The sequence below is a fragment of the Salvelinus namaycush genome, chromosome 27 (genome assembly GCF_016432855.1).
Source record: "Salvelinus namaycush isolate Seneca chromosome 27, SaNama_1.0, whole genome shotgun sequence".
NCBI classification, from domain to species: domain Eukaryota; kingdom Metazoa; phylum Chordata; class Actinopteri; order Salmoniformes; family Salmonidae; genus Salvelinus; species Salvelinus namaycush.
The window spans coordinates 24,031,942-24,056,885 of record NC_052333.1 but is presented as its reverse complement, the minus strand read 5'-3'; the positions used below and the strand labels follow the sequence as shown (position 1 = coordinate 24,056,885).

At 42.4% G+C, this 24,944-nt stretch overlaps 2 protein-coding genes across 5 annotated transcripts; both read left to right on the top strand.

Moving 5' to 3' along the window:
• The first annotated feature begins 1,299 nt into the window (after positions 1-1,299).
• Positions 1,300-17,715, top strand: LOC120022139 (serine/threonine-protein kinase pdik1l). 3 transcript variants are annotated; one of them, XM_038965993.1, is made up of 8 exons: positions 1,300-1,464; positions 4,382-4,677; positions 13,690-13,788; positions 13,966-14,079; positions 14,216-14,290; positions 14,380-14,556; positions 17,389-17,489; positions 17,607-17,715. In XM_038965993.1, exons 2-8 carry the CDS (start codon positions 4,393-4,395, stop codon positions 17,686-17,688), a joined length of 933 nt encoding a protein of 310 aa, XP_038821921.1. In that variant the 5' UTR covers positions 1,300-1,464; positions 4,382-4,392; the 3' UTR covers positions 17,689-17,715. The 3 variants fall into 3 exon arrangements, with proteins under 3 accessions (XP_038821921.1, XP_038821919.1, XP_038821920.1); XM_038965991.1 differs by lacking the exons at positions 13,690-13,788; positions 13,966-14,079; positions 14,216-14,290; ... (1 more) ...; positions 17,389-17,489; positions 17,607-17,715 and adding an exon at positions 8,035-9,926 and having other exon boundaries at positions 1,307-1,464; XM_038965992.1 differs by lacking the exons at positions 1,300-1,464; positions 13,690-13,788; positions 13,966-14,079; ... (2 more) ...; positions 17,389-17,489; positions 17,607-17,715 and adding exons at positions 1,761-1,942; positions 8,035-9,926.
• Positions 17,703-23,765, top strand: LOC120022138 (nuclear inhibitor of protein phosphatase 1-like). Of its 2 annotated transcripts, none has more exons than XM_038965988.1 (7): positions 17,703-17,815; positions 18,948-19,008; positions 19,513-19,666; positions 19,911-20,131; positions 20,278-20,422; positions 20,571-20,635; positions 22,550-23,765. In XM_038965988.1, exons 1-7 carry the CDS (start codon positions 17,724-17,726, stop codon positions 22,925-22,927), a joined length of 1,116 nt encoding a protein of 371 aa, XP_038821916.1. In that variant the 5' UTR covers positions 17,703-17,723; the 3' UTR covers positions 22,928-23,765. The 2 variants fall into 2 exon arrangements, with proteins under 2 accessions (XP_038821916.1, XP_038821917.1); XM_038965989.1 differs by lacking the exon at positions 17,703-17,815 and adding an exon at positions 18,312-18,442.
• The last annotated feature ends 1,179 nt before the right edge of the window (positions 23,766-24,944 follow it).

Below are 24,944 nucleotides of genomic sequence, written 5' to 3'. Positions count from 1 at the left end.
CAAAGAATGTAGCTATGTTGACTGTTATCACCAACCACAGAATGTGGTACAGTAGGCCTATAGCTCACTTTGACAAACCATGTACCAAGCTGTATTACAAACTGAGTTGCGAACCAGACATAGTAGTGTTGACACATGCATCATTGACTAGCCTGTTAATAAAAATATATCAATATGATACAGTGGTGGGTCTCTTTTTAGCCCTACGTCACATCATCTTTTTGTTATTCTTTAACTTAGGCTGCAGTTTCTGACACACTGAACATGTGATGCAATGCTGGGCCTATATTTGATTAATGGGTTGGTAGTCTAGTGCCTAGAGACTTTAAAGTTGTTTTACCAAGTAACAAAACAACTTTTCAAGAGACAATGTTTATAATAACCGATTTATGAATACTTTGTTGCAACATTGTGGACGTCTCTTCTTGTACATCATGGTGCTGTCTGTCCATGGTGCTGTCCCTTTAAGAGCATGTTCCAAACAGGTACTGTGGTAGGGGAGTTACATTTTCTGCAAAACATTTTGATTAAGATATAATACATAATCTAGTTCTTATTGATACTGCCTAATATATAAAATTATGGTTGAGATAAAGGTATCTTTCAGTGTGTCATTTCATTCAAGATCATTGACTTAGTCACCTGTGTTGTGTCAAATGTAATCTTACATCCTGCATGGCATCACTTTGGCGCAAACTAAATGTGGCATTCAGGGGGGTTGCCGGGAAAAACAATAGAATTTTACAAACATGAAATGTCACGATAACTTAAGAATAAAGTTCTTGCCATAGATTTGTATTCAAAATGTTTGAATAAATATTCAAATGATTTTACTTTTTTTAATTTAACTTGGCAAGTCAGTTAAGAACAAATTCTTAATTTACAATGAAGCCCTACCCCTGCCAAACCCTCCCCTAACCCTAATCCTCGTTTTACTGGTGTAATTAAGATTTTCAGTAGAATATGGGAGGGAGTTGCCAGGGCAAGAATCAATGGGCATGGTCTGACACAGGAAGTTGGTGGCACCTTAATTGGGGAAGACGGGCTCGTGGTAACGGTTGGAGCGGAATCAGTGGAATGGTATCAAATACATCAAACACATGGTTTCCATTTTTTTATCCATTCCATGCGCTCCGTTCCAGTCATTATTATAAGCCGTCCTCCCCTCAGCAGCCTCCACTAATTTAAAGCTATGCAATGAACGGGGGAACACTTATTTCCCCTTTCAGCTAGCTGGAGGTTTGCACAAAAGGCTCAACAAAAAAAAGTGAAAGTAAGGGGGCAGTATTTCCAACGGCTGCTGCTGTAGAGCACCCTGGCTGTGTTGTTTTGGGAGCGTGCAAGCGGGCGCGCGCTGTTGACGGGATACTTGAGCTGCAGGTTTGCGATCATTCAGCACGGACCTTGTCTTGTCTGCCAGAGAAAGTCAACAACAAATGAATCGTTGAGGGAAGACGAAAACAGGTAAATGTGTAGCTTGCTAGATTTATAGTTAGCTACTCTGTTTCCTTTCCTCGTCTTCAGAAGAAGCCAGTTCTTTTGTCTGCCGGTGCGACACGGTGCTTGGTCGTGTGCGCAGGTGTGTGGGACTGCGTTACGTTAGCTAGCCGAATTGTGCGGAGCCAGAATAAGCTAGCGCAGAAGGACAATAAAGGTGTCCACGATTTGAACAAGCTAACTAGTTAGGTAGTTTACTTTACGTAAGGCCGGGTCACCCCCCGTGTTCACGTTTTGCTTTTTGCCCAATCACTACACATCTGATTCAAAATAACCAACTCATCAGGCCGGCATTGTAAATAATAATTTGTTTTCTAAACTGACTTGCCTAGTTAAATAAAAAAAAATCGCCAATCTTTGATTTATTTAATATAGCGCTAGGGCAAAAACCTGCACCTAGCGGGCGGGGGACCCAGGACCGAGTTTGGGGAAACCCTGACATAAGGTACTGAACTAGCTAGCTAACTTGTCTACATTCCCCTGTGGTAACATAGCAACATATAATCTACATGTATATAGGTAGCTAACGGTAGTTATGATTCTAACAAACTATTATTGTATTTTTAGCCAGCATTTTCTTCCTTTGCTTGCTAGCTAGCTAAAAACAGTTTCGCTTCCGTGTTAGCTAGCAAGCTAATTCTCCTCGAGTTTAGCTAATTACACTGAACTTACTATTTGATAAATGTTTATTTATTGTTACATATTTGTGCAGTAGGCTGACATGTCAGGAAATGGCATAGCTAACGTCAACTTTCCCCTCAAATGCTGTAGCTGTCAGCAATGCGTTAGTGCGCAAATAACAGGTAAAATCTGTGAGGGGGCAATGTTGATTTGTTTACATGTCGCATGCTTTGGCCTCTGAGGTGTTCACATTTGCTCTCTTGCGGGTAGTCCAATATGTAATCTTTTGGAGCCTACCATTACTCGTTAAGGTCCAAGGACTTTATATGAAATCGTGAGAGGTAGACTGGCTCAGGCAGCCAAAAACTCAATCTAAACGTGAATTGATTCCTAAATTGCGATACGGTTCAACACTGAACAAAAATATAAACGCAACATGTAAAGTGTTGGTCCGATGTTCCATGAGCTGAAATAAAAGATCCCAGAAATGTACAATATACACAAAAAGCTTGTTAAGCTCAAATTTGGTGCACAAATTTGTTTACATTCCATTTAGTGAGCATGTATCCTTTGTCAAGACAATCCGTTCACCTGACAGGTGTGGCATAACAAGAAGCAGATTAAACAGCATGGTCATTACATAGATGCACCTTGTGCTGGGGACAGCAATAGGCCACTTTAAAATGTGCAGTTTTGCCACACAACACAATGTCACAGATGTCTCAAGTTTAGGGAGTGTGCAATTGGCATGCTGACGGCAAGAATGTCCACCAGAGCTGTTGCCAGAGAATGTAATGTTCATTTCTCTACCATGAGCTGCCTCCAATGTTGTTTTAGAGGAGTATTACTGTCTGTAATGAATCCTTTTGTGAGGTAAACACTCATTCTGATTGGCTGGGCCTGGCTCCCCATGGTTGCATCCCTGTCCAGTCATGTGAAATCTATAGATTATGGCCTAATGAAAATATTTCAATATACTGATTTCCTTATGAACTGTGACTCAGTAAAATCTTTGAAATTGTTGCATTTGTATTTTTGTTCAGTATAGAAACATAAAGCTTGTTACTTTTAGTATCACATCAAATAATTTCACAAATGCAAAATATACACTTATGTACACTGTTTTAACTGGTTTTATCATCGACAATATTTTTCAGTGATCAAACATTTCTCGTGGCCGCCTTTTGGTACACACAGGTGTTCGGGGCATGCTAGACAGCTAATTGTCACCCGTAAACATGCGCTGTATGGTGATATGGCCGGGTGGGTACCCTATCCCTCTATGGCCGGGTGGGTACCCTATCCCTCTATGGCCGGGTGGGTACCCTATCCCTCTATGGCCGGGTGGGTACCCTATCCCTCTATGGCCGGGTGGGTACCCTATCCCTCTATGGCCGGGTGGGTACCCTATCCCTCTATGGCCGGGTGGGTACCCTATCCCTCTATGGCCGGGTGGGTACCCTATCCCTCTCTGGCCGGGTGGGTACCCTATCCCTCTCTGGCCGGGTGGGTACCCTATCCCTCTCTGGCCGGGTGGGTACCCTATCCCTCTCTGGCCGGGTGGGTACCCTATCCCTCTCTGGCCGGGTGGGTACCCTATCCCTCTCTGGCCGGGTGGGTACCCTATCCCCCTCTGGCCGGGTGGGTACCCTATCCCCCTCTGGCCGGGTGGGTACCCTAACGCTCTATGGCCAGGTATCAATGAGAACTGTTGTAATAAGTATGATTTCTTGCTGATATGGAAGATAACGTCTTTATGCTTCCAAACCGTAACGCATTTTAATGTTCAGGCCGAGTGTTAGCTCTCAAAACTCCCCAGTACAGAATACGCCTTCCTTCAATGACTCCTATGTGTAATTTAATGGACTGGGAGTCATGATCAAGTGCTATCTTGTGGGTAGAAAGCCAACTGTCCTAATTTTATTTGCTAAAATTTAAACACTGTTATTTGTGTCATCCATCTGACAGTGTGTCACTTGGCTAGTTCATTTTCCTGAGATAAAATTTATCAGACTACATCTAGACTAGGCCTATAGCTATGGGTTTTGATGTGGTCAGGAGCAGGGGGCTGTCATGTCAACTCACAGATATGCATTTCTTAATTTAGTATGACGGATAAACTCACCTTGTTGGGATATTATTCAGTAACTGAGGGTCATCGGGGTTACATTCTCAGTTTGTTCTGCTGACCACCTAGCTCTCAACAACAATCAGTGGTACCCCATTAACCCCACCGCCTCCATCCTGTCCCCCCCCCCCACAGTGAGGAAGAGGATGGTGAGCAGCCAGCCGAAGTACGACCTGATCCAGGAGGTAGGGCGTGGCAGCTACGGCGTGGTGTACGAGGCGCTGGTGAAACGCACCGGAGCCCGGGTGGCAGTGAAGAAGATCCGCTGCCACAGCCCAGAGAATGTAGAGCTGGCCCTCAGGGAATTCTGGGCCCTGAGCAGTATCCAGAGCCAGCACCCCAACGTCATCCACCTGGAGGAGTGTGTCCTGCAGAGGGATGATCTGGCTCAGAGGATGAGCCACGGGTCCAGCTCCCCACTGTACCTAGAGGTAATACATTTTATATGGATGAATGGCTAGAAAGATTGATAAATAAAAGGCTAGCTGTAGTAAAATGCAGACAGACCTGTCCAGAGGATGAACCACAGCTCCAGCTCTCTGCTATACCTGGATGTATATATAATAGACTTAAAACACAATGTACAGATACCACCTTTTACACATGAAGCACAGGGATACACAATGAGTACAAACAATAGATGAGTAAATAATTAAAATGTAATAAATTAGAACTGTAGTAAAAGCAATGCATTGCATCAAATGTACAGAAAGGGGAGGAGGCAAAAACAACTGGGGGAGATGGGAGGGCTACTGGGGTTCAGGTTTCCCTTTGTCAATGTGACAGGGTTGCTCATATGACTCTGCTAGCGGACAGGAGAGGGTTATATATGATGTCTTCAAATAGGCTCCAGGAGGATAGGCTTGGGTGGTATATAGTATACTGGAGTATTTGGAAATAGCCACGGGCTAAATATATTTTTTTAATACCGTCAATACCTCAACTATTTTTTGAAGTTGAAGTACATTTGAATATTTGTTGGTACTTTTTAAGTAAATGCCTGCATCAACTTGTGCAATATGTCACCTTTCACATAATCTTCCATTATGAAGCTTACCGGTAGTCCCCAGTCATGTGGTGTTTGTTTACAAGCACATAACGATGAGAGACTGGAGCCTTGTGAGTCACTCACTGTTCAGCACGGGTCAGGTGATTTAGTTGCAGTATGGAATTCACAACTGTTTGTCTGCTAGATATCTTAACTGTCTAAAATGTGCTAAAATGCTCTGCAGTTGTGCGTTTTGTTTGCTAATTTAGTTGCTAGTTAAGTGGTTAGCTTACTCCAAAATCAAGCTTCGCTTGGTAACAGCAGAGAATTCCCCTCCTGGATGAAGAGCCGTGGATATCCCGGTATGGCACACTGTCAGTATGAGAATCTGGATGCCCCCAAGCCTACAAGTGGGTTTATGTGTAGGTTTTAAGGATGGGCCTAGTTTTTGAATACCCCCACTCCCCCCACCAAATATCAAACTTTATGTAGCCTACTTAACATATCATCAGATACTTATGAGTAAGGCCCTAGTTCAAACACATTGTAAGCACATGGAAGAGTACAAATTCAGACCAGAGGAAACACATCTTGAGCATATCTGTTGAAAGACCACAGCCACAGAAGAACCTCACAAACGGATCTACGCTGGCAGGGCGGAACTTACCATTCAACCTCAAGGTTCTGTCTCGCATATGCTGAGAAGCAACTTTGCAGCCGAAGAGTATGTGGTCAGAGCAGAGGTGAAGGAACCTGATTATGTTGATGGGTAGAATGTTAGTGGAGAAGCTTCTTTTTGAAGTCCTAAACTCAATTCACCAAAGGGCAATTATAGAAGTGATAGAAAACACAATACCAGGATAGCCTAAATACATTTACCATAACATAAGTTTACAATAACACAACTTAATGTAACAAACATACCATAACGATTGAATTATGTAGAACAAGACAGGACAGATGCACACACTCCGTAGATCCCAATGTTGGCTATAGGATGATGTATTGGACATTGAGCACAGTCACGCTACTTGATAAAGGGAGTGTTGGATTGTTTTCCCTTCTGGCTGTTCTACATATTGTTGCCAGCCACCCAAGTGGCTGAGTACACTGCTGTACCGACGGACACAGAGGTGACCGACATGGGTAGTCCAGTGTTTGCTAGTAATTCAAGGCGTTAGCTATTGTTGCTTCCAGTGTTTTGGCCTCTCATTCAGCATGTTGGATGCCTCTACAGAGTGTTCATACTGTGACTAGTTAGTTCAGAAGACTGTGTTCTGTTTAGCTAGTCATCCTTGTGGCTCTGTGTTGTCAGGTGGTGCCTTCAACACTGGTTTTTAATGGGGCAGCTCATGTCCTCATTGAGCACTGTGGTTTAAAGGGACTCCTCTCTCCCGGCCAATCTGTCTAGTCTGTTACCAACAACATGTTCCTCCCTCTTGGCTCACTGAGGGTTTAAAGGGCCTGGCAACAACTGATTGTAGCCTCTCAGCGGCACGTGGGCCATTGTCACACTTGCATACATTGTCCGACACGCTCTACGAGCTTGTTAAACACTGCAGCATGTTGGGCTTGGCCGCTTTCCCAGAATCCTTTGTTCCGACCGAGTCTTCTTTTCTTGTTCTACTGCTGCTTATAGAGGGAGAACATTTAGATAATGGGACAGGATTACCGTGTTGGGTGGGGGAGGAACCATCATTATAATAGATCAGAGGCCAGGGACTGTATTATCTGACTGGCAATGCTGGTGAATTATTTCAATCTATTAGGTTACGGATGGCTTGGCTCCCTGACCAATTTTGTGTACAGACTGGTTTTCCCTAAGTGGTGGGACTGTCAATGTGTTGTTTTGTACCATAAAGATTGTCAGGCATTTGATTTGTCTGTAATTCAAAACCCAAATAGTTTTGCTGCTGGTGTGTGTATGTCAAAATCCTGCAGCACATTTTCTATGGGAGAGGATAGGTTTTTGATCTGGTCAGCTGTCAAAAGGAGATGTGTGCTTGATTAACCCAGTTCATCCAGCAGAAGTCTTTTTAAGATCAGAGCCGTCACAACGAGTTTTGATTGAAAACAAAAAAACACAAGGAGCCAGCGAGACAGAAAAACCGACAACACACACACCCCTCCATTTGACGGCTCACAGAGGAGGCTGGCAGTCACGCTGTCAATTCAAAGCCAATGGCACGAGACAAGGCAGTTTTGCTTGTTTGTTGAAAATTCTCTTTCCCCCCCCTCAAGGAATTTAATAGAAGTGTTTTTCTTCTCTCATCTTGGCTTATCAATAATCAGGACTGCCACTGTGTTTTAGATTACATAATCAATTTCCCTATTTCCCTGTCAGGTAGGTAGCGCTGCTAGAAATAGCATTTTGTTCTGTTTTCTTAGTAATTTTCCTCCAGTTAGCATTTCCTCTGAAACGTGATGGGAATTGACACGGAGTCTGTCGGCTGGCTCCCAGCAGCCTTTTTTAACGATTTATTTTTGATCTGTTCAGCAGTCAGTTCAGCATTTATCTTATTGGTGACATTTTCTGAAGCGAGCCAAGTGTTCCAGAATACAGAGCATTGCTCTCATCTCTTATGTGGTGCCAATGGCTGTCATGCAGTCATTGGTTAGAGCATGGTGCTGGCAACCCCCCGGTTTTGGGCAAAATTCCTGCATGGGCACATACTGAATGCCTGTATATACAGTGTCTGTTTTGGATTGTGTCTGGCTGTCTGCTGAATTACTATATGATGTACTGTTAATACTAATGGCCTTTCTGATGGCCTTTCTGTTGTCTCTGTTCTATCTCCAGCTGGTGGAGACATCTCTGAAGGGAGAGATAACCTTTGACCCGTGCTGTGCCTACTATCTGTGGTTTGTTATGGACTTCTGTGATGGAGGAGATATGAACGCTTACTTGCTGTCCCGTAAACCCAGCCGCAAGACCAACACCAGCTTCATGCTGCAGTTAGGAAGTGCCCTGGCCTTCCTGCACCGAAACCAGATCATCCACCGAGATCTGAAGCCTGACAACATCCTCATCTCCCAGGGAAGGACCTTGGCGGGAACCCCCGAGCCCACCCTGAAGGTGGCAGACTTCGGGCTGTCAAAGGTCTGCTCCACGTCGGGCCTCAACCCTGAGGAACCAGCCTCCGTCAACAAGTGTTTCCTCTCCACAGCGTGCGGCACGGACTTCTACATGGCTCCAGAGGTGTGGGAGGGCCACTACACGGCTAAAGCAGACATCTTTGCCCTGGGCATCATCATCTGGGCCATGGTGGAGCGGATCACGTTCGTTGACGTGGAGACCCAGAAGGAGCTCCTGGGAAGCTACGTGCAGCAGGGGGAGGAGATCGTGCCCCTCGGGGAGGCGCTCCTGGAGAACCCCAAGATGGAGCTGCTGATCCCGGCCAGGATGAAGAGCATGAACGCGGGCATGAAACAGCTGATCAGGGAGATGCTGTCGTTCAACCCTCAGGAGAGGCCTGACGCCTTTGAACTGGAGCTCCGACTGGTCAGGATCGCCTGCAGAGAGCTGGACTGGGACACGTGATAATTGGAGTGGATAGGAGGAGAGTGGACCATGGGACTTGTAGTCACAACATCAAGCACTTGTATCTAGTCCTAATTCACCACTGTTAGCTCTGGTGGCCGAGGCCACACAATGGGCGTTTGTTTTTCTTTTAAGGGAACAATTCAAATGTTGCAAAGATTTTGGCTTTGCAGTTGGATACTGGTTCAGATGTAGGACTACTGGTAAACTTAGCTCAACAGGTTGATAGCCAGTCTGAAATTTGTTTTGTTTTGAATGTTAACAGAGCAAGGCTGTCCATAAGCACATTTAGCTGTTTGTCTCTCAGAAGGAGAGGTGTTGCTAGCCACCCCGGTGGTTTAGGCTAACCTGTTAACTTTAACTCTCTTTAGTTGTTTGCCTACAAATTCCACCCCAGTCTCGGTGCTAATAATCGTACTTTGGATGCAATTTATGATACAGGGAGACCGCATCCTGTGTAGATATGATGCAATTAAATTCCAATTTAGACACGCCTCAGTGATCGTAAACTGTGCACGGCTGGTTTTACCAGTATTCTGTGACCACACCCTGCTCCTCCCCACCAACACACATACACACTCTTCCCACTGCTCAGGTAAAATCAAAGATATACTGTTGGTTGGGATTTGTAGACAACTGGCTGTTTGAAGAGAGAGAAACATGACATATCACATAGGACGGTATTCTGAGCTAGCCTTGAGCCAACTATGGGATCAGGCTAGGTCTTGGAATGCCAGCCCAGCCCAGACATAATCTAGCATAACCCCCAGCCCAGACATAACCTAGCATAACCTCAGTCAGCCAGTGTCATAATTGTCCTGGAATGTGTCATGATTGCCCCATAATGAAAATTATTTTGAGGAATGGAGTGTTTGGAATGTAATTAACTTGAGTCACCATAATTTAAAGTCCAGAGACAGCAAGCTGCTTATTCAAAACACATAAAGGAATGTGTTGTTTCCCCAAACTAACATTGATGTATTTAACCGAAGAGCCAATGTTCTGCTTGTATTTTTAAAATATAGTGCTTGAATTTAGACTTGAATTCTCACAACTGAAGGCCAGTGTAGTTCCGAATGAAACCTGTGTGAACGGAATGGTTAGGGGTATGACTTCACTGGCAATCACTTGATTAAAAAATGCACTTTTTATTTTGTTATTTTCCTTTTTCATAACTTACCATGCTATTATCTATCACCTTGAGAAACAGTGTTTACTAGGGGCCTGGGAGGATATATTGTCAAACAGCAAACAAGAAGTCTCTCTTACACACACACACACCGGTGTATTGTCAGCACACAGAACGTCTACTTATGCATGCAATGCAGAGAGGAGATGGAGGCAGCACAGCGCGCACACAGTTGTCCCTGAGCCCAGAGGATCTATTAAAAAAATACAATTTTGTGTTTTAACCTGATCTCCTCTCACTGTCAGTTTTCACCTCTGTTTCCCCTGGGTCCCGCTGGATTTAACGGTAATCCCTTTCTCCACGCTTCCTTCCGACAGACTCATACTAAGCCTACTACGTTTGGTGTAGGTGTCAGAGGTAAAGGAAGGCGCTCTCTGGGAACTCAGGCCTATTGCCTTGCAGGTCATAATTTGTGCGCTTCTAACACTTGTGAAAATGAAAATGTTATCAATATCTGAAATAATGTAGTTTTAGTGTGTCATTCAAACAGTGGCATAAGTTTTAAAATGTATTTCATACGAGCTGGCTGTCGCCAACATTAACCTGCATTATTGCCTTTTTTAAATGTCTTCCATTGCCAAAATCCTCTTGTCTTTGATGATATTAACATACTTTATGCCTTATTTTAATATCTCCACATACTAGCACCTAGCACTACATTGTGTGATTGTTGTGGTGGCCAGGCACATTTTGTTCAGAGTTTTGGCTTTTGGGTTTTTATCTCTGCTGTTTTACCCCTACAATATTAGCATTGATTGCCCCTTTAATAAAATATCTGAAGCACAGTCAGCAGTTGCTATATTTAACAAAAATATAAATGTAACAATTTTAAAGATTTTACTGAGATACAGTTCATAAAAAAAATAAAATCCAGTCAATTGAAATGAATTGATTAGGCCCTAGTTTATGAATTTCACATGACTGGGCAGGGGTGTAGCCATAGGCTTGGGAGCCAGGCTGAACCAATCAGAATGAGATTTTGCCCCACAAAAGGGCATTATTACAGACATAATTCCTTCTCAGTTTCATCAGCTGGTGGCTGGTCTCAGATGATCCCGCAGGTGAAGAAGCCAGATGTGGAGGTTCTGGGCTGGTGTGGTTACACGTGGTCTGCGGTTGTGAGGTCGGTTGGAGGTACTGCCAAATTATCTAAAATGACGTTGGAGGTCGGCTTATGGTAGAAAAATTAACATTCAATTCTCTGGCAACAGCTCTGGTGGACATTCCTGCAGTCAGCATGTCAATTGCGCACTCCCTCAAAATTGAGACAATTGTGGCATTGTGTTGTGACGAAACTGCACATTTTAGTGGCCTTTTATTGTCCCCAGCACAAGGTGCATCTGTGTAATGACCATGCTGTTTAATCAGCTTCTTGATATGCCACACCTGTCAGGTGGATCGATTTATTTTGGCAAAGGAGAAATGCTCACTAACAGGGATGTGCACACAATTTGAGAGAAATAAGGTTTTTGTGCATATGGAATATTTCAGGGATATTTTTTCTGCTCATAAAACATGGGACCAACACTTTACATGCTGTGTTTAAATTTTTGTTCAGTATACATCAATTTTTGGACTTATAAATTAATGATATGTACTCATTGATTCATGAATATACACTGTGTACAAAACAATAGGAACACCTTCCTAAAATTGAGTTGCATCCACTTTTGCTCTCAGAACAGCATCAATTCGTTAGGGCATGGACTCTACAAGGTGTCGAAAGGATTCCACAGGGATGCTGGCCAATGTTGTCTCTAATGGTTCCTACAGTTGTGTCAAGTTGGCTGGATGTCTTTTTGGGTGTGAAAAACCCAGCCAGCATTGCAGTTCTTGACACTCAAACTGGTGCGCCTTCCACATACAACCATACCCCGCTCAAAGGCACTTAAATATTTTGTCTTGCCCATTCACCCTCCGAGTGGCACATATACACCAGTGGAGGCTGCTGAGGGGAGGATGGCTCATAATATCTGGAAAGGAGCGAACAGAATTGCATCAAACACATGGAACCCAAGTGTTTGACGTATTTGATACTATTCCACTCCAGCCATTACCACGATGCTGTCCTCCTCAATTAAGGTACCACCAACCCCCTGTGATATTCGCAATTGTCTTAAATCCTTCTTTAGCCTGTCTCCCCTTCATGTACACGGATTGAAGTGGATTTAACAAGTGACATCAATAAGAGATCATAGCTTTCACCTGGTCAGTCTGTCATGGAAAGAGCAGGTGTTCTTAATGTTTTGTACACCTTGTGTATATGAGCTACTACAGAGGCTGAAGGAGGAGTTTATGGACATGTGACTGTGAATTATTACGAGCGCCTTGACATTGTTTGAGTTGTATAGTTGCTGTGATGGTGGATCTTTTTTCAACAGTTACTTCAGCTTCCCATGTCTTCTGTCATTGATACAGAAGTGGTATTAGAGTTGGATACTGTGTTGGTGTGCTAGTGGTGATAATGATGTCTTCATTGGCCGAACGTTGGTTGGTCATTGGTGTGTGTGTGTATTGATTGTGTACACACACAACTGGGGTCACCTACTCAAACACGTTGCTGCTTCTGATGAACTTGATATGGAGATAAAAATAGCTCGTTGCCTGAAATATAATCCTACGAGACTCATCAGATGTGTCACCTTTGGTGAAATCTGCATCCAAAATGGCACCCTATTGCCTATATAATGTCCTACTTTGGACCAGAGGCCCTAGTCCAAAGTAGTGATGTGATATATATATATATATATATATATATATATATATATATATATATATATATATATATATATATAGTGCCATTGGGAACACATACATCGTAAGTGCCCTATTCAGAACAGGACCCATTGCAACGAGAAACCTCATCAGTTGAAGATAAACACCAAGCATCATCAGTGTACATTATAACCAGGTGTATGAGGGGATCAAACTTTTCTATGAACAATATTTCCTTTGTATGTCGTAAGATATTTCGAAGAGATTCAGTGAAATGTATCAATAAATGCTGTAAAATGTCATTTATTGTTGAATTGATGGCGTTATAATTCAAATGTTTTTTAAAAAACAACATGGATTTCAAAAAAAATATTAGATTTCATATCATAGTAAATGTTTTAATGAGAATTAACTTGTTTTCAATTTATTTAGCTGCTGATTGAGTGGGAGATGCCCTTTGTTGATTGCTGAGGTTATATGGTTGCTACACTTTGGCCTCTGATTGGTTAATTGGATAATTGGCTAACGTTTTTTTGCTAGTGAGCTGAAATGTGGTAATCTGTCAAGCATTACACCTTTCAGTCTTATGGGATAGTTGTAATGATCAAATCTAACTAAAATCCCTCTTCCAACTACAAGTGGGATCAAGGTGAGTTTTGAAGGGACCTGCAACTAAGATATCCCACATTTTAAAGTTTTAGTCACTCATTGTACCTGCTTTCAGTAGATGTGTTGTGCAGTTCAATGTGTTTTTCCAAAGTATACAACAGGGGCTTAGATATGGGAAGTGGATACAGGTACAATCAGTCCACAGGTGGATTTACCACCTTCCAGTCAGGACAGAAGACAACCAAGGTGTTTCTTTTAACCCTCATGCCATCACAACATAACCCATAACTGAACAATGACAATGTTGTCTTGGAATGCATTGAACTAGCATTCTTATATTTATAAAATGGACAAGCTTCAGCGGCCCAAAATGTGACGCTTTCATTGCCCTGCTGTGACAGAGGTCAGTCCTCCAGATGATGCCGTGCACTGTGTCCCAACTGCTGTCTGCCACGGCTGCCAGGGAAGTCTTCAGCATTGGTGACATTGAGGTCAACCAGGTGAGTGTTTCTGTTCCACGAGGTGAGGGTCCCTGTTGGTAGAGAAACCTAGAGCTCGTTCCCAGTAGGTCCTATATCATGTTTATCCACTTTATTCACCACAAACCAGAAAAAACCTGGCAGTACCGCATTGATTAAACCTCTACACCTGTTTTTGTATTTGATTTCTGGATGAAGGTATCTGTGGTGGGTATCGTCAGGAGAACGGTTCCCTCAGTAAACAATGTCTTGTACTCCGTGGACGACATGACTGGACCACCATTGGGCGTGAAGCTCTGGGTGGACACTGCAGTAAGTGGATAATTATAGGTCTTCGTCCAGAAACGTTTCAAATGAAAACGAGGTTGGGGAGAAATAGTGCATCGGCAACTTCTATAATTTTTAGTTTCTCCTATAGCAGATAGTATACTTAATATTTGCCTTACAGGATCCTGGTGTGGACAGTACTTTTGTGTCCCCAGGGACTTATGTCAAGGTCTCTGGAAGCCTGCGTATCATTCAGGTAAATGTATTCGATTTAGTACTTTAAGTCTAGTGTTTCTCTGCATGATTATGGCACATTTCTGTACCCCTTCACATACTTCCTGCCAGGGCCAAAGATCATTGGTGGCTTTCAACCTCTGTTGCCTTGAAGACCTGAATGAGATCACCTCTCACATGCTGGAGGTAGTGCAGGCCCACATGCAGCACAACAGGAACCCGTGTGGTGGTGGTAATCCTGGAGATGGAGACGCATCAAGCTACGGGCTGAGTGCCAGTCAGAGCCAGGTCAGTTCTCTAGTCCTGCAGCACAAATAACGCCTAGACCCTAGCTTCTAATGCCTGACTCGGATTATAGGGCTGAACTGTACTATGTTGGTTCAGATATTTTCTTTTCACATTGTCCTTTCCAGCACAGTTCCAGCAACTAGTACGAATGTGAAGCCAGCACAGCTAAGCTTAGCTAGGTTTGGCTAAGTAGTGTGAAAAGGGTTTGTGTCTTTGGACAGGGGGTAGGGGTTGTTTCTGGTCTCAGTTTACAGTTTTGAAACCAACGTGACAATGGATTTGTCTGTGTAATAATAACTATATTAGGCCTTCTATGATATCATGGCGGTCCGCAAACAATTGTTTAAGTGCATGCCACCACCTACTGTGGTGGACTGTACGATCAATCATGATCTGCCCAATTCTGTACTACCATGAAAATAAAATTCAAAATAAATAAATCCCTAACTTCTACCACACCCTCCTCAACCCCATTAAACTTTATCATGCTGAAACACTCCACCCTTAGGATTGTTCAGCATGTCAATAACCATTTCAACAGTAACATCTGTTACCACCAATATTTCTTGCCGTCTCCACAATAACCTTCAACCTGGCATTTCTGCTTTCCACAACCCGAGTTGTATTGATAACCTTTCCAATAGAAGCTATGAAGTCAACTTCATTCATTGTCAAAGTCCTTTCACACCGCACATTCATGAGCACAAGATTTCTGAACTGGGCCTCAGCACTGCCAGGACCATCAGAAGCACCAGCCCAGACAGTAGGTCCACTACAGGTACATCCATGTAAGATCCATCAGTCCACACTGTAGTTCTACCAATCTATTTTATGGCCTCTGTACACAATACATCATGACTGACTCCTATATTTCTGAGCCTCTCTAGCCTCTCTCTGTACATGGCATCCACCAAATGCTACGCAGTGCCCCCCCCTCCCCCCACACACACACAATTACAGCACTTAACCTTCACATTGCTTCCACATTCACCATAATCATATGCCCCTTCACAGTTGGTATATCTTTTTTAATTCATTTACACTGAGCAGCTACATGTCCCATTCTTTGGCATTTAAAACGCCACAGTGGATATGGGACAAATTCTCTAATATTGAAACTAAGGAATCCTATCTGTACTTTTCCCAGCAAGACTTTCTCAAACCTCAGCATCACTGATAGGCTTTCACTACTTTGACCCTCTTTCCTACTGATCTACCTTTTGCCCTAAATCACTCTGCCTCCCTTCACATTTTCTTCATCTGTAGACATAGATATTGGGACCCCCGTGGGACACCCCTCAATCTAGCATAAGCACCAGGGACATGGCTTTTAATCTTCTTCCCATTTAAGTTTTTCCATTTTCAAAATCTTCCCTTGCTGAGCCTGGCTACCACACAATATTAACAATCTACCATTTCCAATCAACCGAGCTAATTTCACTTCACTTACCTCTTTCTCTACGGCATTAGTTAGTCGGATAGGGTGTGAGGCCCTGTGGTCTCAAACACCATCACAACTTTCCACTCCAACACATCACTACTCTTACTTCTTACCTTGGCCCTCTTTATGCTTTCTTTACTAGACGCTTCACTGCTTTCTGTATCATGATCTCTCTTTTTCCTGTATCTTTCCACCACCGACCATTCCGGTCCTTGACTCTCATCCTTCGGCTCCATACCATCAGAACTGACACGCATATTGTTCGCATTCCAGCACAGCTGTCGCTTCACTTAATATTATTTTTTTTCTCCCCCCCCCCCCCCCCCATTTCATCCCCACAACTCGCTGCCATTACCCATTTAACCTCTTACCACATTTCTGCAATAGCGAAACGAGATTCAACAATATCAGAACAACTCACTTGTGGTCAAACAATCGGTATCATTAGTTTCTAGTCGCTTCATTAGTTTCTAGTCACAGTTCAACCAAGAACTAACTATTTTATCAAATCAAAGTTTATTTGTCACGTGCGCTGAATACAACCGGTGTAGTAGACCTTACAGTGAAATGCTTACTTACAGGCTCTAAACAGTAGTGCAAAAAATGTATTAGGTGAACAATAGGTAGGTTAAGAAATACAACAGTAAAAAGACAGGCTATATACAGTAGTGAGGCTACATACAGACACCGGTTAGTCAGGCTGATTTGAGGTAGTATGTATATATGGTTAAAGTGACTATGCATATATGATAAACAGAGAGTAGCAGCAGTGTAAAAAGAGGGGTTGGGGGTGGCACACAATGCAAATAGTCCAGGTAGCCATTTGATTACCTGTTCAGGAGTCTTATGGCTTGGGGGTAACAACTGTTGAGAAGCCTTTTTGTCCTAGACTTGGCACTCTGGTACCGCTTGCCATGCGATAGTAGAGAGAACAGTCTATGGCTGGGGTCTTTGACAATTTTTAGGGCCTTCCTCTGACACCGCCTGGTGTAGATGTCCTGGATGGCAGGCAGCTTAGCCCCAGTGATGTACTGGGCCGTACGCACTACCCTCTGTAGTGCCTTGCGGTCAGAGGCCGAGCAATTGCTGTACCAGGCAGTGATGCAACCAGTCAGTATGCTCTCGATGTTGCAGCTGTAGAACCTTTTGAGGATCTCAGGACCCATGCCAAATCTTTTTAGTTTCCTGAGGGGGAATAGGCTTTGTCGTGCCCTCTTTACGACTGTCTTGGTGTGTTTGGACCATTCTAGTTTGGCCTGTAGGTTAAGGCTACATTTACACACAGTCCAATTCTGATATTTTTTTCACAATCAGATCAGTTCTCAAAAAGATCTGATGTGAAGGATGTGATTTGGTCAAAAGACCAATGGCTTTATTTCTCCTCCTGTAAGGTGTTGAACCTGATCAGGAGTTGCTCAGACTCCAAGCCCAGGGGCATCAGTCTAGAGGAGCTAGACATTAAGCTGGGGTACCTCAGCATGACTGCCATCAGGTAACAGATACTTTTTTTTTGGGGGGGGGGGGGGTTCAATAGGGGGAACTTTTTTTAAATTGTAGTGAAAAGAGACTATCTGGTCTAATGCTTCCTTTTCCCCTTTACTCCATGCAGCCAGACCTTGGAGTTTCTAATCAGAGAAGGCCACATCTTCTCCACCATCGACGACAAGCATTTCAGGTCTACTACTGGCTAGGCCCCCAACTCTAGACCTTGAAGCCAGTCCGCTGCATGTTTTCATTGTTCCCCTCTAATCAGTTACTGATTAGGTGTGAGTGCAATTATCAGGTAGAACAGAACCAGCAGGTTCCGGACCTCATAGGGTAAGAGTTGTTACCCCTGGGCTAGAGAATGTCTTCTGTTGTTTCAGGTCAACTTATATCAATGGCTATAGGACGTTTTTAAATAAAAAGACCGAACATTTTGGTTTGTCAACATGCATGCCTGTTACTTTTTATGATTTGTTATTTATATTATTTACCGGTACTCTCAAATATGGTGACTCTGTGGCCTAATTTATTTTATATAGTTTATTTTGTTTTGAGGTCCTCTGGTATGTGACAGCTGATGTACAGTGTAAAATGTTGATTGGATAAATGATTGCTTGGTGAAATGTCATTATGCAATGAAAATAATGAATCGTCATAATTGTCTTGATTTGCCAAACAAATAACAAAATATGTTGACACAAACCTCCACAATCGTGGGAAACTTGTTATAAATCTACCCCAAACAATTTGATCTCCAACGTATATAGCATAGACATTTAAACTAGGGGAATTAAAGTAGGTTTATTAACTTCCATAATATTATTTCATAATAAACTACGAGTCCCAGCTTTCTACAGACTTCCCTGTAGTCCTCACATTCCCAGCATTCACTACTAGTACACGGTGTAAGATGGCAGCAAACCCAAGCACAAACACACCTCTTTTTGACTGCCCGTCATGGTAAGACCAGCGACGATGTCTAATGCATAATTTTGACTGTCAAAAATCAAAAGCATGCAGTAGAGTGTTGTAAGGTCCATGTCGGTGAAGTTAATTAGATTGTCGCATCGAAATAGGATGTAGTTTGCTTGCTAGAAACATGAGCTAACTAGCTAGCGATCTGGGTAACTTCGCTATGATATTGGAGTGCTCAGTCACAGTAGTATGCTAGCTGTTTGAATGTTCTAACGTTAGCTTGTCAGTGAAATCCAGCAGCAGGGTTTGCTAAAGCTGTATGGTGTTCCAGAATGCTTACTGTTATGCAGCATTTGCAAGCATTTTTCGTTCTCAGGACAAGAATGACAGTATTGCTTGTGCAGTTTACACATGCAAAACATTTGAAGAAATGGTATTGCAAATCCGTAGTCTTGATCAACTAGTTATGCAGCAAGGCGGCAAAACAGCCGCCATTTGAATAAAAGCATAATTGCAACATGCAATTGACATTCATTTTGTGTTTTGTCAGGGCAGGGAAACCTCCCCCTGGACTCCATCTAGATGTGGTGAAGGGAGACAAGCTAGTAGAGGTAAGTCTACTAGTCTTAACCCCGACCCCAACAAAAATAACCACAGAAGCAAGAGCAATGCCTCTCTGCAGAAGATATGGCTTGTATCAAGTAGCCTAATGTTCATTTAAATATGATAAGACTTAAAGTATGTTATAAGGTGTAGGGCCTATATTATATAGTTGCTGCACGTGTCACTGTGTTGGAAGATGTGCTTAAACAAACATGGAATAATGTCTGTTCTCTCTGCCTACCTAACCTAGTGACCCCTTGGATTCCAAGGCAGTCAGACCCACAAGTAATTTATCCCTAACCCTAAATTGCCCTTGAACAAGGTACTTAACCCTAATTTGCGCCAGGGCTGATGTACTACTATGGCTGACCCTGTAAAACACCACATTTCACTGCACCTATCCGGTGTATGTTACAAAACTTTTTCTATAGAAAACCATTACAATACCAGTCCATGACCTTAGGCAACTCTGTTGACATTTCATCCTGGCAATTTTTTTTCTCATTTGGTAGAAGCTAATCATTGATGAAAAGAAATACTACCTGTTTGGGCGGAACCCAGACTTGTGTGACTTCACGATAGACCACCAGTCGTGTTCTCGTATCCACTCAGCCCTGGTCTACCACAGACACCTCAAGAGGGTTTTCCTGATCGACCTCAACAGCAGTGAGTATCTAGTACTGCTTAGTATCCTGCAGTGTTCCTTTGTTGTCTGACAGTCAGTTGTCAAGTGTTTGTTTCAGTGTAAATGTTCCTTCAAGAAAGAGAACCATAGCTTGCTGGCCCGTGGTACAAAAAGGTTTGTGTCATGCCATGTCATTGTAGATGCCGAGTAGAAGATATGTAAACTTCAACTTTCAACATGAAGTTACATTTTGAAAGGACAATCCATGTTACTCTGTCCCCCTAGCGCATGGTACATTCCTGGGTCGTATCCGTCTGGAGCCCCACAAGCCCCAGCAGGTGCCCATCGACTCCACCATGTCGTTCGGGGCATCCACGCGGGTCTACACCCTGAGAGAGAAGCCCCAGACCCAGACCAACACCATACCTGGAGGGGAGGTGAAGGCAGGGGAGGACGAGGAGCTCAAAGGACTGCTGGGTCTACCTGAGGAGGAGACTGAGCTGGAGGTGTGTGTTTGTGTGGGGCAGGGGACTGCTTGAGTTCTTGTGAGATATATTTATGTTTTGTTCAAGCAGCTTTTGTAAAATTTTCTCGTTTCTCCATCTGTTTGATGAACCTGACCGCATCCATCCTCTTGTTTCACCTGTTCCAGAACCTGACCGAGTTCAACACGGCCCACAACAAGCGTATCTCCACCCTGACCATTGAGGATGGCAACCTGGACATTGTGAGGCCCAAGAGGAAGAGGAGGAGTAGCAGGGTCTCCTTCAGTGAGGAGGAGGAGGTCATCAACCCAGGTGTGTTAGTTAGGGTTGATGATGACCCACGTGCCCATACACACACGCTTGCACACAGACATGCAAGAACACACACCCATGCACGAATGCAGATGCGCGCGCACACACATTTCAAAATGTAATCCTGTGTGTTTTCTTGTTTTTACAGAGGACGTCGACCCATCAGTAGGGCGCTTCAGGAACATGGTACAGACTGCTGTTGTCCCGATCAAGGTAAACTTCTTCAAGTCCATCTCTTACTTTATGCTGGGGGTGATTCTTGAGAAAAATGGCAAAAGTTGTGTTGACCAAGGTTGTTGTTATAATAATGAAAACAAATCAAGAAAAAACGATTTAGTAAACAAAATCAAATCTAAACCGTTTAAAAAAACAAAAACTATACTGAAAATATTATCTTTGACTCCAAAACAAACTTAAATAAAAACCATCATGAAATATGTTTATTTTTAAACATTTTTTTTCTTAACAATGAGCAAAAGTTTAATGGTTTTCAAGCTGCTGATGTGTAAATGTGGCTAGCTTTTTATTTATTTCTGCCTCTAACTTATTCACGATTCATTCATGATTACCCGTAATCATGGTAGCATCCACATTAATGTAGAGGTTAAAACCTCTTAAGGATCTGCTCCTTTTTTCAATTTTCGCCTAAAATGACATACCCAAATCTAACTGCCTGTAACTCAGGACCTGAAGGAAGGATATGCATATTCTTGATACCATTTGAAAGGAAACACTTTGAAGTTTTTGGAAATGTGAAATAAATGTAGGAGAATATAACACATTAGATCTGGTAAAAGATAATTCAAAGAAAAAAAACATGTATTTTTTTGTACCATCTTTTAGATGCAAGAGAAAGGCCATAATGTATTATTCCAGCCCAGGCGCAATGTAGATTTTGGCAACTAGATGGCAGCAGTGTATGTGCAAAGTTTTAGACTGATCCAATGAACCATTGCATTTATGTTCACAATTTTGTTTCAAGACTGTCCAAATGTGCCGGTTTTGGTTTGTTAATAATTTTTCATAACTGTGCACTCCCCTCAAACAATAGCATGATATTATTTCACTGTAATAGCTACTGTAAATTGGACAGTGCAGTTAGACATATTAAATTCTTGTTAATCTATGTCCTGGGTAATTTTCTTGTTACTTACAACCTCATGCTAATCGCATTAGCCTACGTTAGCTCAACCGTCCTGCGGGGGACCCACCGATCATGTTTTAAGAAACATTATATTCTTATTTACAATAAAAGTGACTCCAAAATTACACAATACATTATTTACCATTAATTTCTATTGGGCACAACTTAATCTGAAACACGACCTCTACATTTTTGGGGGGGACTACTTTAATACACAAGTGAATTTGTCCAAATACTTTTTACACCTTCAAATGGGGGGACTAGATACATAAATTGAATTAATTTCTAAATGGTAAAACAGATACAGTATGTATGAAAATACCCTCAAATATAAGCGGACATTCTGTACTGTCACCTCATATGGAACATTTGATCTTAAATCTAATATGCTAGAGCATAGAGCCAAATTAAATGTTTTTGCTTCACTGTCCAAATAAATACATAGGTAGCTGACTCAATTCTTTTGAACATATTTTTTGCACCAGTTTCAGCGCTATTCCTTTTAAATCCAAGTCGCATTGAGATTGACTTAATAATTTAAACCTAACCTTACCTATGACCTTACCCATCACCTTATTTATGTCTGCCCACCACTTGAAAGAAGTGACATGCCCAAAAACACCCCAAAAAACTATACAGCACGTCTCCAAGCCGCCTTCTGTTCCTAATTCTAAAACTGAATCTAAATAATATAAAAACTAAGTATTTGTATACAACTAAAATAAAAACTGAAAACTAACTGAAACTAAACTAATAGAAATATAAAAATACAACTATAATTACCTTCGTGTTGACCGATCTCCAATCAATCAATGCTAAAAGTTGATGTTGTGTTGACAAATTGAGGTCAATCAATCACATTTTATTTATAAATCCCTTTTTAAGACTATTTTTCAGAGAGTACTTTAGTGCTTTACAGTTGACGCTACTATATTGCCATCTTCAATCTTCTCATTCCCCCCTAAACCCTGCTACCCAATCAGAAGAGGAAGATGGAGGGTCACGCTACACTAGGTCTGGAGGACTCTGTGGCCAGACGCATGCAGAACTTCCCTTTCAGTGGAGGGCTCTATGGAGACCTCCCACCCACCATTGGAGAGTCCGGCTCCCTCCCCGCCACGGCCCAGGGTGGAGCTACTATCCTGGGGGGCCTGCCGCTAGTCTTCCCTAACCCTGCTCCAGAGGTGGACCTCTCCCCCACCTCAGCCTCAGCACAGCCCTTCGTCACTCCCATCCCTGCTGTTAACCTCGCCCTCGCCCCCGGACCCTACACCGCCGAGGCTCTCAACGAACCACGCAAGAAGAAATACGCCAAGGAGGCGTGGCCAGGGAAGAAGCCCACCCCTTCTCTTCTAATATAAGTCATATTCAAAATGGCAACCTATTTCCCTTAGTGCACTACTGGCCAAAGGTAATGCACTATATAGGGAATAGGGTACCATTTCAAATTTGCACATAGCACCTCCCTGGACCATATAATGGGAGGGGTTAGTATTAGTTAGGAGAGTGGTCACGTCTCTGGACAACCAATCAATGAAGACTTCCTGTACTGTACAAGCTGTGACATAGGGATCCCTGATATAGGGAAATGTTTGTAAGAATAATATATTATTTTGGGTTGGATGTTTTTTTTTGTCTGCTTCATACGTATATTGTTTAATTTTTATTGCTCAACTCACTTAAACTGACAAAGTAATGTCTGACTGACCTCAGATTAGCGTATCGTAAGACTAACTGTAACACAGATTGGTCCATTTGAACCATTGTTTTACAGCTTTATTTATTAATTAATTATTTTAAACCAAATGAAACATTGCTCTGTTACAGAAACATTTCTTATAAACTCGCTATTCACTCTCTGACTGTTTGATTCACAGTATGATTTTGCCTTTGTGGATATTTTTAGTGCTGTTGGTTTCACTGAAAACCATGTTTCTGTCAATACAGAGGGTAACATTAACCAGACAAGGCCTGCTAGATGTTTTAATAATCCACTCAGACAAGGCTATGAACTGAGGGTACAGATTGGCTTTAATGAAACTATGAAGAAACAGAGCAGTTTTGTGTGTGAGACAGTTGTATTATAATTTTTTGCTATTTTTATATGAGAATTGGGGGGTTGGTTGAAATGGAACCCATTATTGTCAGATATGTATGAAATTCAGTTAAGAAAATAGAAATAAAGTTTAAACAAAGTGACATGCAGGTTATTAGAATTCATATCTTTGATATTTGTATAATAAACAGTAATAATCCATCCTCCTCTCTCCACTGTGTGAGATGATGGTGGGAGAGGAGGATTAGTTTAGTCCCTAGAGAAATCTCCCACTGGGTCTCTGCTGTGTTGCTTTCATGTCGCCAGTTTTGCCTTTTTACTTCACACGACGCCATCTACTGAGGAAGCCCCTGGGATGGCTAATTAAGGGATTGTTCAGCTAAATGAATGTGATTGTCTGTTCTGGGAACATGTCAAATGTGTCCGTTACTTCCTCAAGGTGATGAGTTTGACGTAGGTCTCATCTAATTTAAACCTCAAATTTCATCCATTGGTTTTTGTTTGAGTATTACTTGTGGGTTTGTTAAAGCAAACATTGGTTTTGAGGACAGATTCCTTTTCAAACAGTGAGGTTTTATAGGAGTAAAATTAAGAAATAAATAGTTGTAAACCCATAGATGGCAGTGATTAGCAATCATTACTACTTGCTGCATCACGAAGGGTATTTATCCTTCACAATATCTATTTGATGCACAAGCTGCAGACAGTGTTATAAAAATCTACAGTGTGGCTCATTTTGAATGGTTGTATTTCTATGGTCAATGCAGTGTCTGGTTCAATCAACATATGTGTCTCATTTGAAATGGTTGTGTTCTTATAGTTTATCTTTTTTCCACCAGAGGGCAACATGTGTACTGTGCTCTGCTCTCTTTGTGGAATCTAGAATCAACCCAGGATGTCTAGCTACCTCAGTGGATCACTATAAACTCATACTAGTTGTGTCACAAGTGTTCTCCATCTAGGAATGAAAATGAAACCATTATTAGGAAGACACATCCATATTGGAGATATTATTATTCTGTATAAATTAATAGGTAGTAGCAGACACCGGGTTCATGATGATTAATATTGTGAGTAGGACTGAGCATTGTTGATTTTGAAAGGACAGTGATAAAGGCCAATCAAAGACTCATCCTATCCCATTTTCGAGGGCCAGTAGCAAAGCTGCCCGTGTTTTGCCTTTTGGCTGGTATTATATATTTCCGTAACATCTTAATGCTTGTGATAGTCTGCTGTAAAGGAACGTTGTCAATACCATAGTCATGCTGTGCTCAATGAGGTGATCCTACATAGAGAAACTCTGGAGTGGGTTTGGTGAGAGA

Excerpts from the sequence above, each read along its gene's own strand:
- LOC120022138 (XM_038965988.1), top strand. The coding sequence starts at position 17,724 with ATGTTTTCATTGTTCCCCTCTAATCAGTTACTGATTAGGTGTGAGTGC. Across the intron at positions 20,132-20,277 it reads AGGAGGAGACTGAGCTGGAG|AACCTGACCGAGTTCAACAC; the intron begins GTGTGTGTTTGT and ends CACCTGTTCCAG. Across the intron at positions 20,636-22,549 it reads CTGCTGTTGTCCCGATCAAG|AAGAGGAAGATGGAGGGTCA; the intron begins GTAAACTTCTTC and ends CTACCCAATCAG.
- LOC120022139 (XM_038965991.1), top strand. The coding sequence starts at position 4,393 with ATGGTGAGCAGCCAGCCGAAGTACGACCTGATCCAGGAGGTAGGGCGT. Across the intron at positions 4,678-8,034 it reads GCTCCCCACTGTACCTAGAG|CTGGTGGAGACATCTCTGAA; the intron begins GTAATACATTTT and ends TTCTATCTCCAG.